This window comes from Triturus cristatus, chromosome 7 (assembly GCF_964204655.1).
Source record: "Triturus cristatus chromosome 7, aTriCri1.1, whole genome shotgun sequence".
Taxonomy (NCBI): Eukaryota; Metazoa; Chordata; class Amphibia; order Caudata; family Salamandridae; genus Triturus; species Triturus cristatus.
In genome coordinates this window covers 1,741,385,716-1,741,402,081 of record NC_140590.1, presented here as the reverse complement: position 1 = coordinate 1,741,402,081, position 16,366 = coordinate 1,741,385,716, and the positions used below count along the sequence as shown (strand labels likewise).

The 16,366-nt window shown below is 45.8% G+C and overlaps 1 protein-coding gene across 4 annotated transcripts in view; it reads left to right on the top strand.

The window, feature by feature from the left end:
* LOC146812972 (C-type lectin domain family 2 member B-like) overlaps positions 1-16,366 on the top strand; it is a 375,324-nt gene that overhangs the window by 138,293 nt on the left and 220,665 nt on the right. For all 4 annotated transcript variants that reach the window (XM_085614655.1, XM_085614654.1, XM_085614653.1 and 1 more), the window contains 2 exons: positions 6,912-7,035; positions 9,728-9,841. In XM_085614655.1, the coding sequence (XP_085470781.1) occupies positions 9,757-9,841 (85 nt within the window). In that variant the 5' untranslated portion in view covers positions 6,912-7,035; positions 9,728-9,756. The remainder of the gene's footprint in view (positions 1-6,911; positions 7,036-9,727; positions 9,842-16,366) is intronic.

Below are 16,366 nucleotides of genomic sequence, written 5' to 3'. Positions count from 1 at the left end.
TTTTATGAGTGTGCATCAGTGATACAGGAATTAGTGCGGGCCCTATAGTGTAGCAGTAGCACTAGCCAGGTGGGCAGCTTTGCGCCATGGCAGAAGTCTGGTGACTTGTTCATAGAGCAGAGCACACACTATTTCAACCAGATGGTCCTCTGCAAATATCTTTTTGTTCAACCCAGTTTTATTTTATTTCCTTTTAAGACAGTTCTATATATACATCCCCAATTAAACTATCTTGGACAGAGAGAGGACCAGTTTGTAAGGAAGCTGCTATTGGACGCACCCAGATTTAAAACACATGATTGGATAGAGAGGACAAAAAATCAAGGTATAATCTTCCCACCAATCATAGAGGCAGAGTTCACGCAATCATCACATTGAAGCAACAATGAGAATGAATGCTATATCATGCAACTAAGCCAACAAATACAAAAACAAGGGTTTCTTTAATAGGGAGAATTGTATACTGAACAAGTGGCACGATGATTGCTTGCATTTGAAAGACTAAGAGTCTAAAGTATTGCACTTGTATCTGTAGAGCTGAGATTTCCATGAGTCTTATAGTCTGAATTCAGCACCTGAGCATAATAGGACAGAATGTATGAAGCTCTGTGGTAATACTGAATAAGCAGCTACCTATGTTATGCCATCTATTAATGTAATAACTGCACTTTCACAATTGCTTTATTAACCTTCCTGCTTTCTCAAATTTGCTTGCAAATGCACGATTTTTCTTCTTTTTTTTCAAAATTTTCTTAGGGGGGGTAACCCCCCCAAACCCACCTTTTGGGGTTCGGGCTCGCTCGCTGCGCTCACTCGCTACGGTGCTGTATGCTAATTCGTTTGCGCCCACCACTTTAAAATCTCACCCACCGCCCCTGACGGTAGTTTCAATATCTTGCATATCCCATGAAATCCAATAAAGCGATGCTGTGGCCCAAAAAATGAGGAAGCATCATGCAGACAAACTTGGAGCATCCCAGTCTTGAAACACACAACTGGGTGATCTAGTATTCGCCAAATCGAAAAGTCACAAAAAGGATGGTACAAACTTTGATCCTTGTCTGCACGTGATCATCGACCACCATGGCATCATAATGAAGGCCTGTCGAGATGGATATACCATCACTCAAAATTCTTCATTCTTCAAAATCTACAAGGAGAGGAATGTGAGCAGATATTAAACAATAGCTCCCAGGAAGTGGTAGCGGCTCACAATGTGCGGAAGCTGGAAGTGAGAAGCCATACAGTGACTCAAGACGGGCCAAAGAATCATCTATTGGGTAATCCGCCATGTTCCCCACATACGTTTTCTCTTGTCACATCTACACCTGCACCTTTGTGTTTGCCCTCGTCTGATCACATTGCCACTTCAGAAAGTATTCCATCCATGTCCCAATCATCCACTCTCCAGAACGCCTCATCATGTTGATGGACTAATGTAAAGTATATGTATATTTTGTGGGGGGTGTAGAGTCGTGCGTGCTCTGATTTTTTGGGTGTCTTCTCTCCCGAAATAGTGACAGCTTCCAGACGCCATGTTAAAAGAGGAGTTTGCACAAGCCTAGGTGGCATGCTTGGGGCAATATATTGATCACTCCACCATCTTGTAATAAAGACGACTCTTTCCAGACCTCATCTAGATGGGCCACAAATCCGTCCAATGATTATAATTACTTCAAGTCTGTAAAAAACTGAGAATAGTCGGCAAAATATGGTATTTCACCCCCTACGAAATAAAAACACAAAGGTGTAAACAAAGAAACGAGAGTAATCGTTTCCATCAGTAGAAACTATTCCTAAATTATTGTTAAAGCAAACCAAACGCAACTGCAGGATTAAAAAGTAATAGAGCATGGGCACTTGCAAACATTTTCCCAGGGGCCAAAAAATGTGGTCTGTGGTGTGACAGAGGGCCGCATTCATACTAGCAGGGTGGCGGTCAAGGGGCAGGTAAGAGGTGTGTCAGGGGGCAAAACGAGTACATCTAGTTGCTGAATCGCACAACCTGAAACCAGAAAGCCTGGGGTTAATCCTGGCGTCCCCATTTTCCCAAACTGTATGATTCTATGCAATAGTTTTATTTCACTTTCCCTCCTTTTTCTTCATTATCACATAGAAGAAGACATTGGAACACGTGATTTCAGTATGTGCGCTGTAGAAAACCTTCTGTGTTTGATTTCATAAACTACAATGTTATTCATGGATAATAGGAATTCAGGCCACCCAAAGAGTGCAAATGACTTGCATCTTAGTTCACTATTGGCATTGCTGCCATAGTGGGGGGGGGGGGAGGCATAACAGTTTCTGGAATAGTGTTTGAAAAGTACCACTTTAAAAAATATACTTCACAAAGCACTGATATAATCTGAAGTGCTAAAGTGAAACAGCTCCGCGTGTTAATGAAATACACGTTTTGAATTTTGAAGAGACTTCACACATTTGCAGCAAGATGTCTTTAAAAATAAATGTGTCCATAAAGTGAATCGATACAGGACACCTTAGTTACTGCCTCTCTTTAACTTCAGTTAACCTGTAAATAAGTGCTTGCCCAAAGAGTAAATAGCAGCCCAGTGCTACTGATGTGTAGGGGTAGCATTAAAGGTCATGAAGGCATGCGGCCTCTCAGCTGTGCTCTAGTATCACTGTAATAGACGATTTTATACAATTTCATACTCTAAATCCTGAGTCCTGGCACTTTACAGTAGTACCAGGACTCCACGGAGTCAGATACACAGGAACAGGACTAGCATTTGGAATGGCCGAGCTAGGCCCCGACTAAGGGCGCCAATCTTCTGAGAGGCACACGGAACTTGGGGGCATATTATCAAGACAGGCGATACAATTATCGCCGCTTTGGCGGCAGAAAACTGCCGCTAAAACAGCAATAATGGGCTTGATAATATGCCCTTGAGAATTCCAATAGAAGCCCATGTTAGATGTGAAGGACATCTAACCTGAGCTTCAATTGGAATTCCATAGAGCATATTATCAAGCCCATTATCGCAGTTTTAGCGGCAGTTTTCAGATGCTAAAGCGGCGATAATTTTATCGCCTGGCTTGATAATATGCCCCTGTGTGTGTTAAGTTTATACGAACAGCAGAGTTCATCTCAATTTCCTCCAGCCTTGTCTTGGCCTTGCCTGTTTGTTTGTCTGTCATATTTGCCAGTTTAAAGTGGTCCTTCATTATTATACAGTGTGCAATGTTTTTAACACCCGTTTATCCCCCTTCCTTGCCCTCCCGTCACCTTCTAACCTGCATCCACCACCCCCCAGGTAGCACACTTCAACAACACTCTCATCAGCGAGAGGCAGCTAAGCTGTGGGTCATTTTGGTGAGTTGCGGGTGCTTGTGTTCAGGGGCCATTCACTGCTCAGCCAGACCGTGCCGGCCCTAGAGTGGTGAGACCGGTGCCATCGCACAGGGAGCTGACTTCGGGTGGGAGCACTGTATAATATGGCTAAGTTTCTTGCCTCCAGCAATTTTCAGGCAACAATAAAAATATCAAGATAACTCCAGTGATTGATGTTCTTCCAGGAGAGAGCGGTTGTTTTGTCTAGAGGAATTTGTGACTCATCGTAAGGTAGCACAGAGTGTTAATATACCTCCTGCAAAGAACATATACCATGCAGTTCACAAAGTGCATATAATGTAAATAGATCAGTGGGTTACTGCTTTTGTCACAAGGAATCTATTGTTGCTTGCAGTATGTAAGTTCAAATCTTAATGTAGAACAGTGAGCATTTAACGGTCCTCAAAGATCTGCATGAAAACTGCAAGGTATAGGTTAGAGTGTTATAGCTTTTCCCCACGTCTTTCAGTATCCTAATTTTGCAAAAAGGGTTCATTTGGATAGAAATGAATTCTGATTATTAAAGAGAACCCCCAAGAATGGTGAAACAATTTAAATTCTGAATTTGTGCTTCTCCAGATCAAGCACTCTTAAACAATACTGCCTACTAGAATGTATGACATGTGACTCCCACAACTTGTGGCTTATTTAACGTTTCCTATACACTGATTTACATTCGTATGATTGATTGTCTATTTGAAATATGTGTGTGATGTAAAGTGCTCTGACGGCATTCACTGGTATGAGTGGTGCTACAAAACTCATTAATTGCATCTGACAGAGAGTGGTTATGAAGACTTGAGAGGCACTGTTAAAGGGTGGCTGTGAGGGAATCCATGGTGGAGGTGGTCATTGGGAGGCGTCACACCACCAGCTCTAAAGCCGGCACTGCAGGCAGGGACTGACCAGAGAACACAAAAGGGGCCCTCTGCTACCACACTGTATTCACTTGCAAACGACACACAGATGAATTGACGGAATGCAGTGTAAATCAGACCCAGGATGCCTGTTTTCAGTCCAGGGAAGACATGGCGTGGCAGTTGGGCTGGACTGTTGCCATGAGGCACAGTGTCAAGAGTGATTTGCATATAGCTGGGTCTGAACTGAGGTGGAGAAGTGAGCTAAAGAATGATGATGAATTCAACCCAAATCTGTGACTGGGGTGAGTGTCTGAAAAGTTTCAGTGCTCCATCCACCATACCCTTGTGTTTGCTTCACTGTATTTACTAGCATCATAGAGGGTGCAAAATGTCTCTCTGCTTAGGGCGCTTTCTTAGCAAGGGCCTGCTTTGCTCAGAAACATTCAAAGAGACTACTTAGGCCTGACTTGTGAGACGTCAATCTTCTTGTATCATTAAGGTCATCAGTAGCGTAAGGAACCTTGCGTGGGCCCCCCTGCAAAGTACATGGGTGTGGGCCCCCACGCTCTGCACCCATTCAGGAGCTCTCAGGCCATGGGCCGCAGCCCGTGCACAGTGCCAGAGCTGCCCCCTGGAGCTCGCCCCCCACCCTCCTCCCACTGCAGGGAAGGGGGGGCTAATGTTTCGCCACTGAAGGGTCAGCCCCACCGTTGCACGTGAAAGGTGACAAGATTTTGATTGAAGCCCCGCCTCTGGGAAAGCTCGGTTGCAGAGGGATCTGGTAGGTCCCCACCTCCCCCTACAATGACGTTCTCACCCGTTGCCCTGGTTCCGCACGGCCCAGATCCGAGGACTACAGAGTGTCGCCTCTTAAGAGGGTAGGTGCTACTAGACGAGCCCACTGGGGCTTCAGTCCGCCTTCCATCGGCTCGTGGGCACTGTGCCTGGACTAGTGAAAAGTCGCTCTCACAGTCCAGCCAGATACAGGGCGCGATCACTGACGGCGTGGTGAAAGTACAAGCACACAAGGACCCTTTTTGCGGAACTGGACTTGCGCTTGGGAGGCACCCCATAAAATGATTCCCTTTGCACTGTGAGGTGAGCCAATACTTCTCGCTCTTTGCAGCATTTAATTCCAAACCGTTCATCCCGCACCCATGAGCAGACTCGCAGCACTGTTGTAGAGCCGTTACGTACACCAGGCCAGTTTTTAGGTCTCGCCTGGCGTTGTAGTGTGCATGCGCTGCTCGCTCTGCGAGGGCTTCTTGAAATCAATACGGTTTCAGAAGTCGTGTCTTTGCTCCGCCCGTACTTTTCATTGGTGTGCGTCTTTTGGTGTCATTGAATATGCTAAACAGAGTGTGATGATTGTACCGGAGGCTTTTTAGTCCCTCCTGGTTGCCACCCTGTCCGCTTTTGGTGGCGTGACAATGTGGGTTTTATAATGACTGTCGGCACTTTTTTTTACCATTGTTTGCGTGTGGTTTGTGCGTTTACTCGTGAGTGACGTTTGACTAATAATGTCTTTAATTTGACAATACTTTATTTAACGCCATGGTCCCCGGAGCCCCCCCCGGCTGCTGCTGCTCGCCGCCCTGTGAATGGTGTTTGTGTTCAATGAGCCGCAGCAATCAGAACCCAGCATCGCGCCCCTGCCTTTCTCCCTCTCACCGGTTACAAGTACGGCTCCTCCCCGCACCAAAGTCTCGGCTCTGAGCTCCGCTGGGCTTCACACGCCGGCTTCTCTCCGTCCTAGCGCCATGGTCTCTGGAGCCTCCCCCATGGTTGCTGCTGCTCCTCGCCCTGTGTACGAGCCACAGCAATCAGAACCCACGCTTTGGTCAATAACGAGAAAGAAGTCTGCCTATGTGTTGCGGACGACAAACAATACAAATCTTATCTATACATTGCATTGGGAATTGTAACCTAGGATGGATGATGACACAACGCTAATAGTAATATTATCGGGAATATGAATTTTGCCCGTGCGCCACCCAGCTGAGCTCATAGCTAAAAGGGAAGACTGACTTTGCTAGATTAGTTTAGTGTAATCAGTGAACGCCCGCAAGCGACTTGGTAGCCGGGTTTCTCGCACATGGGCAGAGAGCAGTAGACCCCATTGGGTGTCGAAGCTACAGCTGAGAGAGACACTGTCCGTCTGTCATGGCTGGCCAAGGGGGCTCGAGTCCCAGTATCCTGGAATACCTTGGGGGTTGAGGATGGCTACCATTGTGGATACTGCCAAAGCGAGACCGGTCACATAACCAACGGTAATAGGAGGGGAGAGATAGAGTGGGTATTGGGATGCTCTGTTATACTAACTAGGAAGTGGCACATGAAAAAGTAAAGCGAAAGCAACCCGTCTTGGAGCATAGTTACACCTACTATAGAGAATGATCCACCTCCACTTAAAAGTCACTTTGCAACTTCCCATCCCCTTGCGGTTTTTACAAGTTCCGCCTGTAGTAACCAATTTATATTTTGTTTTGGCGCCCACTCCAAAGTAAGCTGTGCATGTTAAAAACTCAGTGACACCAAAACCTTTGCCCTGCCCTACAAATTTATCAATATCATATCCTTGCCATATTAACGGTTAATAAATCACCCCCTGCGATTATTTGATAGAACAATCCTGACCACTTTTAGTAATCTTGATAGCTACACATGAGATTGGCAAACTTTTCTTGTTTATTTCGCAGGAACTGGCACACATAGATTACAGGAATCGTCCAGAATCACAGGGGTTTGAGCTGAAGCCGGGACTCGATCCTGGATCCCAAGTTCCAAAGTCTGCAGCTTTGGCAGGCCAGCCCGTCGCTCCTGGTTTGTTCTTTCGGTTTTTTCAATAGCAATGTTTGGTTTATTTAGCACAGGGAGTCTGGTTTCAGTTACTTTGAATGTCGGAAAAGTGCTTGTTTAATTGTTTAATGTTACTATGTTCACCACAGCTTCAACTGCATTTCAGGAATTTAAATACTCGTGTGCTGGCAGAAAATATGGTAGAACTCGTAGTTGCCATATGAGATATCAGTGTTTTTCTAATATAAAATTCAAAAAAAGCTGCGTTTTCCTTTATATTGATAAGCCCTGGGATCCCTAGCCTCTCGAGGCAAGCACCTTAGCCTTCCGGGTGCCTTCGCATTCAGGATAAATGAATATATTTTGTTCTGTGCTTTAGTCGCCCCTCTGTGAGCACTGTCTGGTAGATGGAGCTCTATGTTAATAAACACATTCAGAGAGGTGGTTGTGTACAAACAAACAACAGCCACAATACCGTACGTTTTGAACGTGTAGTTAAATACCTGCTCATCGAGTACCTCATTGGCTGATCATTCCATGGTACTACCAAAATTATATTTGGACACATTGTAAAACACTGCCTTCTATGGGTCATTTAACAACTTGGGGCTTTGGGGTTAGGTAACCTACTTTGGATGCTGTGAGAAAGTGTAAATACAAAAACTAATGCAATGAAACTAAGCAACCAGTATTGTCTGTGAAAACTGAGAAGCATTCTGGCATTTTGTTTAGTTAATGTCGATTTTCTCATAGATGGGAGAAAAGTACTCTTAATATCTTAATGAAATCTGCACACTTTTGAATTAATAGCACCGGGACCTTTGACAATTAGGCAATGAATACATTTTCATGTACCCCCGAAACCCCCTACCCCTGCCCCCTTGGCAAACTTCATTGCCTCCCAGTGTTTGGAGGATAACCAAGACACAGGAGAGTGAGTCAAATAGTCTAGAAAATGAAAGAGAAGCCTGGATTCGGATTCACATGCTTCGATCATGATCGCATTGGTTAGTCTGTAAGCACTACTTTTATGAATGAGTTTCGCATTAGTAAAGCACCACGGTGTGCATGTGTGGCGACACTTCACCCATGAGGTACGTGCCAAACACTTGTTGACACAATCCACACTTTGCGTCTTTTTCAATATATTTATTACGAAGTGCAGGACCTTTCCAAGGGATTTTGCACACTACATATATTTACTCCAAAAATAAAATGTGTAGGTAAAAAACATTGCCATTTACGTCAATAGCTCTGACTCACAAATGCGAGACCTATTTGCATTGTAAATGCTTGTTGTCTCTAGCAGACACAAGGGTGTGTGTGCCTGGAAGGTGGCACCAAAACCTCTTTCACATTCCTTGTTCTGTTCTGTGAGTCTCTGGCATTTAGCGGTATTGAGTCGCTTTACTAAATCCCGTTTACGTCTCAAGACCTCAGCCTGACATAAACGCCATCAGAGTGCATCCAAGCAACTCCCCCTAAGCAAAAATATGCTGTTCTTATGCTGTCCCTGTATTTAAATTGTAAAGTGCTGCTATTCAGGTATTGGTAGCAATAAATGCTCACACAAAACATTTATTTAGCAACCCAAGTGTTTGTTAGTAGGAACTTTTTGCCATTGAGACAGTTATTTCTTCTTTCTTGTATTGCTTCTTGCAGTCTGCCTCTCTGTGTACAAGTTTAAATATTTCCATATGAATCTTCTGGCCAAATCTCTTTCTTTCTTTGCCCCTATTCTTCTACATCTCACACTCCCCCTTACATAAAATGGAACCAAGGGCAATTATTTTTCTATCTCCCAGCTTCTGACTGTCATTCCCACATCTGAGGCTTCTATCCCTAATTGCTCCCTACTTCACTATCCCCTGTCCTAAGCCGGTTTACAACCACTGTCTCTGACCCATTTATCAGTCTTACTCTCTCTCTATCCATTTAATGTATTTGCTGCTCTTTTCCCCAAATACTTCTTTTCCATGCATTGATTCATTCTGAAACACGTAGAAGTACCTCTTCTTTCTCATTAACCCTAGCTTTCCCCTACTATCCTCCCTCCAGCCCTCAGGATTTCCTTTCATATCCCTCCTACTGCTCTTCTACTCCTCTCTCCTTCCTTATGCCTCATACTGTCTCCACACTTTCCTTCATTCGAAATAACGCTAATCTCCTCCACGCTTTCTTCCTTCTCCCTATTTGCTCCCCCCCACCCCTTTCTTCTGCCTCATTCTATTCTACCCCTCACTATACTTCATTAACCCTCATGCTCTTCTTCTAATCTTTCTCCTTCCCAAATCTTAAACCCTGCTCTTCTCCTACTAACGCTACACTTTAGACTACTACACAGCTAACAAATACAATTCTAACAACATAGAACCACAACATATCACAAACATACACTAAATAATACAAAGCTATAATACAATACCATTAGCAAAGCAAATGGTTTAACTTAAGCAAAGGCGAGACCTATCCATTTCCAATGCTTGTTGAACGTAGTGAGCGTCTTAAAATTATAGCTGCCTGCTGCCCAGATTTCTACTCCCCTCTAGGACTTCAGATAGGGATCTATTACAACAGAGGTGAGAAAGGTCTTCTACATAAAAAGGATTAGGTTATATATGTCAACCATTTATGATTTTTTCATAATACGTGCATATTTCAGCATTAATTCTGTGTCAGATGTTTGCATCACTGGATAGGTCTGTTTCTTTTGCAGATCTTGCACGTACGTATTTTGCGAGAAATATGCTGAGAATAAGACCGACACCACGGCCTGTGTTGCTGGTTGAACTCTTCCTGGTTATATTCGCCATCGTAGTGTCCTTCGTAGGTGAGTTGCTAACACTTTTTTATATGTATTGCACACCTGGTGAGCGCCTTCATTTGATGGTGGGCGTGCGACACCTAGTGGCCGTTGCTTGCTGTGTTTTCGATTTATGGAGTGGCAGAGATGAACAAATAGTACAAATATTTTATAGGAATAGATTTGTACAGTTGTTGCTGAAGATGCTATTTAAAGGTTAGTAAAGCACATCTTTTCGCCTCCTCACACCCCATTTTAAACAATACCGAGGGCAAGGTCCTGTCAGTGAGCTCTATCTATCTGGTGTTCCTCAGGAAGGTGCTACATACATGGTGTCCTGAGCCTTAAAGCATCAGTTTCCCGCCCCTCCCTTCAGATGAAAATGTAATACTATACTGTTCGGCCAGCCCGAAGAATACGCCACCTTAACTTCTGCTAAATACCGGTCCCAAAATACCTGTGAACTGGAATCAAAGGATGCATGAAGCATTTTTGTATTCGCAAAATACAAAAAAGGCTTTTTACACGCATCAAAGTCAAATTGCGATTCGCTAACCTGTTACCGAATTGCAAATTGGCTTTTGCGCTTTGGTATTAGGGGCGTGTTAAGGGCGTATCTTCCAAATACCGAATCCTAACAGTATGCATGAATGTTTTGTGACTGCGACTGCGGTCGCATATCATTCGCATATTACCACCAACTTCAAGTAGGTGGCAATCCATTCGCAAATGGGAAGGGGTCCTCGAGGGACCCCTTCCTCTTTGTGAATCGTTGTAACCGCATTTTAAGAGCAGGCAGAGGTCCCAAGGACCACTGCCTGCTCTTAAAAAATGAAAAGAAAACTTTTACTTTTAGTAAAGCATCTCGTTTTCCTTTAAGGAAAACGGGGGCTGCCTTACAAAAAGAAAAAAGATTGTTTTATTTAAAAACAATCACGGACATGGTGGTCTGCTGACCTCAGCAGGCCACCATCGCTGTGATTTTTGTGATTCCTAGGGGGGTCGCAATGTGCGATCTACTTCATTATTATTAAGGAGGTAGAGCGATTTGCGGCCCCCTAGGAATCGCAATCTCAAACTCTTTGAGTTTCATGCATTGTAATTTGTGATTACCTAATTGCAATTCTCAGGAATTCGCTATTAGGTATTTGCAATTTACAATGTTGATGCATGTGCCATATGTACAAAGAAGTGGTGGAATGAGGCGTTAGCCGCCATGGCTTAACGCCTCACTCCACGACTTCAGAAATGCAAGGCTGCACCATATTTACAAGAATGTGGTGCAGCCCTGCTTTCCCCCTGCGCTGGCACTAAGTTTAGCAGCTTAGCGCCAATGCAGGCACCCTTGCACCATAGTGCAAGGATGTCTGCCTGCAGGGGAAGATTGTTTATGCGTAGGAAGGTCAGTGGCATAGGAAGGGGGGGTGCGGTGGGTGCAGGCCGCCCCGGGTGTCATCACTGAGGGGGTGACAAAATAGCAAAAATGTGTTTTGAACACATATTTTTGCCATTTTGTGATGCCAGGGGTGACAAGAAATGTACCACACCGGTGACCACCTGACCTTGCTACGCCGGGGGCATAGCACAGGCCCCCGCAGCCCCCGCGGTGCGGGGGGCCCCTGAGCTCCAGGCGCCCCCTCACTTACTTTAATAAATGAAATGGTGCGCAAGAGCGGCCTGCACACAATTAAATAAGAAAAGCGCTGCTGTGCATCCATCAGTTTGATTTAGCTGCCTCGGAGATCACAGGTGAATGTGATGGCCTCAGGGGATTTGAAGTGTGTCTTTGACACATTGTTTTCGAAATGGCAACCGGATATAAAAGACCAAACTGCCTTGTTGAGGACTGACCTCAGCCTCTAGGTCAAGTGGATCCGGTGCATTCTCACCTGGAGGCGGAGACAGAATCTGCTCCGCGCAGTCCGGGCCCAGCTCACGTGGATTGTGCGCTACTTTCTGTTTTCCTACCCCAGGCGCCAACTCCTGTTGATTGAAGCAGGATGATTTCATTACAGATTCCTAGAGCAGTCAGCCTGAGCCACAAGGAATTGCTACTGCCTCCGAAGTAATTAAAGTAGGGAACATCCGTGACCTTCTTGATGTGCTGCCCTCTCCTGCTCTTGAAGGGTTGCTGGGGGCTATGCCAGTCACGGTCAGTGACTCCACACACTACATCGACCATCCGGAGGCAGCAGGCATTATTAACCCACCGCAGTCAGTCACTCCTTGGTAAGTCAAAGATAACGTGGTGATTAATGTTCTTGCTGCAGAGGGATCAGAGTTTTGTTTAGTTTTAACTCACCAGTAGCACAGGGGGTTCACATGTATGCTGCAAAGAATGTGTATTTTGCATATGACAAAACTGTATTTTATGTGAATAGTTCAGTGGGTTAGTGCTTTTGACACAGATACCCTTTGGTAACTTGCAATTCATAATTACAATCGTAATCCACACAGTGGTCTAATAACTGTTGTTTGTTAGTTTGGGTAGAAATGCATTCTTATTAGTAAAGACAACCCAAATTTCTGTGGCATATTTTAAATCCTGAGTGCTTTTCCAGACCACTTTTACAATATAAGGCCTACCAGTATGGATGACGTGATCTACACCTTGTAATCCTTATTATTTATTTAACATTTCCTAGAGTGATTAATTGTCTCTGTTCAATGTGTCTGTGGTATAAAGTGCTCTGACACCCTCTATTGGTATGAGCAGCACTCTAAAAACAAGTGAAATGTTTGTGAGAGCGGAACTATGGAGAGATAAGTGACACATTTGGAGAGTGGTAGTAAGGGAATCCATGGAAAAGGAGGTCATTGGAGGGGTGGGGGGTGCACCAAAAAGTTTGTTGCATTGGGCATCACATGTGCTAATACCAGCTCTGAAAGAGTCTGTGATGTCTGTCACGGTGCTGTTCAACATGGTTAGTTTTGTCTAGTTAGGAAAGTGTTGTACTTCATCAGTCAGTGGAGAAAGTAGGTAGAGCTGGGGGAAGTGGGTGTCTCCTCCTAAAAATATTTTTGAGCACCTACACTTAATATTTTACAAATTACGCACTGGCGCAATGCATGCATGACTGGGCCTCAGAAGCTAATCTCTAATTAAATAGTGCGTGCGCAGAGGCTTGCCCCGGTCTGCATGAATTAAATGGTGCGCAACAACAACTGCTGCACACACGCGGGCCCTGGCCGGGGCCTCTGAGGTTCTTATAAATGGTGACCTGCCCCGGCCCCTGAGGCTCTTAATAAATGGTGACCGAGCCCGGCCAGGGCATCTGAGGCTCTTTATATTAAATGGTTATGGTGAGTCGGGGAGGGTGCGCGTGGCGCGCCACACGCAGTTGCTTCCAGGACACGTATGCGCGTTCTTCAGGGTGGAACAGGGCTGGTGACCAATGCCCTGATTTGAATTTGCCCTGACATGCGCATTGAGCGTGCGCAATTAAAAGTGCGTGTAAGACTGAGGTGTGGCATCCATTCCCAAGAAGACCCAGCCACGCTCCTACGCGCAGGACTCACTGTCCAAAGTCCGTCACTGGGCCATAATTTAAATTAATGTATTACTAGCCCCCCGGCCCCTGCCTGGCTAGCCATGCCCTGTCTGCCCCTGCCTTCTGCTGCCTATCCGTCCCGCTCGCGCCTAACTCTGAAGCTGCAGGCCAGGCCCAGCCCTCAGGTCAGGTGAGTCTGCATCTGAAGCTGAGCTTAGTAGCAGCAGGGAAGTGTCCGTGAGTGGTGGCGAGGACCGGAGAAGTCTCAGTGGGTGGCGGGGTGGTAATCAGAATTATCAGATAATTTGGATTGGAATCAAGGAGGGCATCATGGTGGGACCGGCCAGCAATAAAAGTAAAACAAACATACGGTGTCTAATGCTGCTCAGCCTCACCTCCCTGTCTGTGCTTTGGCTTCTTAGCCTCCCTCGATCACCTCATCATTCGACTGCTACCAGAAGGCCTCAGTCTTTGCAGCTATTTGTCTCCGTGTGGGAGAGTGTAGTGTGTGCTGCTGTGCCTGTGACACGCGCACAGTCGAGAAAGGTTCTCAGAAAAGAACCACTTCGCTATGGTAACTTTCAAAACTGAAATATTGCAGGGCAGTACATCCTGTCCATGGGTTCCATGTAGAAACTAAACTAATTTGGGGCATAAGTATATTTCACACATTTAATAAATGAAAGGAGGAGTACTCGTAACAACGACTATGTTGATGCAGCCCGCGCAACGGGGCACGCGCAACATTTCTTCAAAGACTAAAGAAAGACCACTTAGGGTAGAGGGGCGCAATGTTTAAAATGGCGGGTCCGTCACAGTTAATGATGCTTCTCAAGAGCAGGGTTTACCATGGGCTCGGCCAGGGCATGGGGTGAAAAGGCAGACACTGAATCTGCCCCTTATGGACAGGTGGCATGGATGCCGTGGGGGTCAGTGGTGATTGAAAAGCTCTTTGCTTCAGAACTGAGGACCCCTCACATACTGCAGTATGTGGGGATCTGGCCCTGTCTGCGCTGGCTGCAGTGCCAAGGAGAGATGGGCAGACTCTGGGTGGGCTCCATGGCAGCAGGGCAGGTGGGCAGTGGCTGCGTTCGCTGCAGAGCCAAGGAGAGGTGGGCAGATTCTGGGTGGGCTCCATTGCAGCAGGGCAGGTGGGCAGTGGCTGCGTTCGCTGCAGAGCCAAGGAGAGGTGGGCAGACTATGGGTGGGCTGCATTGTAGCAAGGCAGGTGGGCAGTGTCTGTGCTGGGTGCAGAGCCCAAGGGGAGGTGGGCAGTGTCTGTGCTGGGTGCAGAGCCTCAGGGTAGGTGGGCAGTGTCTGTGCTGGGTGCAGAGCCCCAGGGGAGGTGGGCAGTTTCTGTGTTGCCTGCAGAGCTTCAGGGGAGGTGGGCAGTACACTATTCTAAGCACAGATTTTTAGATTAGGTGTTTTTAGCCGCGTCCGTAATTACATCGAGCACACACTTTGGAGAGACCCCCCATTTTTTTCATCCCACTTAAAGCCCCAGAAACAACACCATGTCACTGTCACCTCACGACCTGGCACTGTGCATCATGCATGACTCATGACAAGTTTCCAGATTGCCTATGTGCAGAGGCATAGCGAACCCTCCCTTACCGAACCCCGCCCCTTGTTTTAGGAACTACGGCGAAGGCCTTGATGGGCATCTTCTGTCTGCAACTCTGCAGACAAGGGCTTAGCTCATAAGTAATATGAAAAGTGGGCAAGTGAGTAGGTGAAGGAATGGGTGGATGGCTGGATGGATTAGTGAAAGGGTGAATGGATGAAGGAAAGGTTGAGTCGATGGATAATGAGAGGGGATGGATGGATGAGTGAGTGGAAGGATGGATGAGAGAAAAGGTAAATAGTTAGATGTATGGGTGGAAGGGTAGATGGATGGGTAAAGGGTGGATGGATGAGTGAAACGGTGGATGATGAGCGAGTGAGTGGGTGGATGGATGAGTGAAATGATGGATTGATGAATTGATAAGTGAAAGGGTGAAAGGATGGATGGATGAGTGAAAGGGTGGATGTAAGGATGGATAAGTGAGTGAAAGGGAGGGTAGATGGACAAAAGGAAGGATAGATGAGTGAAGGCGTGAAAGGATAGATGGAGGAGAGAAAGGATGTATGAGTGATAGGGTGAATGGGTGGAAGGATGAGGGACTGGGTGGTTGTATGAGTAAGTGAAAGGGTGGCTGGATGGGTGAAAGGGTAAATGGCTGGATGAATGAGTGAATGGATGGATGGATGGGTGGAAGAGTGGATGGATGAGTGTACAGATGGATAGGGTGAAAGGGTGGATGGATGGATAATGGATGGATGAGTGAAAGGGTGGATGGACAGATGGATGAGTGAAATGGTAGATGGAAGGATACATGATGGATAGGTTTGCAAATGGTTGAATATGTTTGGATATGGATGTGCTTACTTATATACTATTGCACAACCTCCTCTGATGTGTCTGTAAAACTTACCTTTTGTCCCGAAGTTATGTCCTGAATTTTGACTACCTGTCCTGAATTTTGACCCGTGGTAGGGCAAAGTGGTAGGTGGTAGTCTTGGCCGCCGGGGGGGGAGGGTCCCTCCATGTGCTTTGCAGGGGGGCCCCCTCAAGTTTTGGTACACCACTGAGGAAGGTGTCCCTTCCTGCACATAAACAAACTTTAAATGACATTTTGTCACTTCTATGTGTGCTGCTTAATGCAGCACACATGGAAGTTACAAAATGTCATTTTTTTAAACATTGTTCATGTGCAGGAAGGGACACTTTCCTACACATAAACAATCCAGGGCGTTTAGCTTTTTTCATGTGTGCTGCACAATGCAGTACACATGAAAAAAAGCAAAACAAGGAGAAATAAAGCATTCTTCTTGTTTCGCCTAGGTAAGACCAGGTTCTCCCTTGTCTTAATTTTGGCGCTGCCTCCTATTTATGCCAACCCCTTTTATGCTAAGCATAGTGTGAAAGGGGGCTTTTTTGGTAAACAGCCATTTCTATGAGTTTTTTACTTCGTGATACCATTACTACGCATGCATTACCATGCATGCGTTGTACATC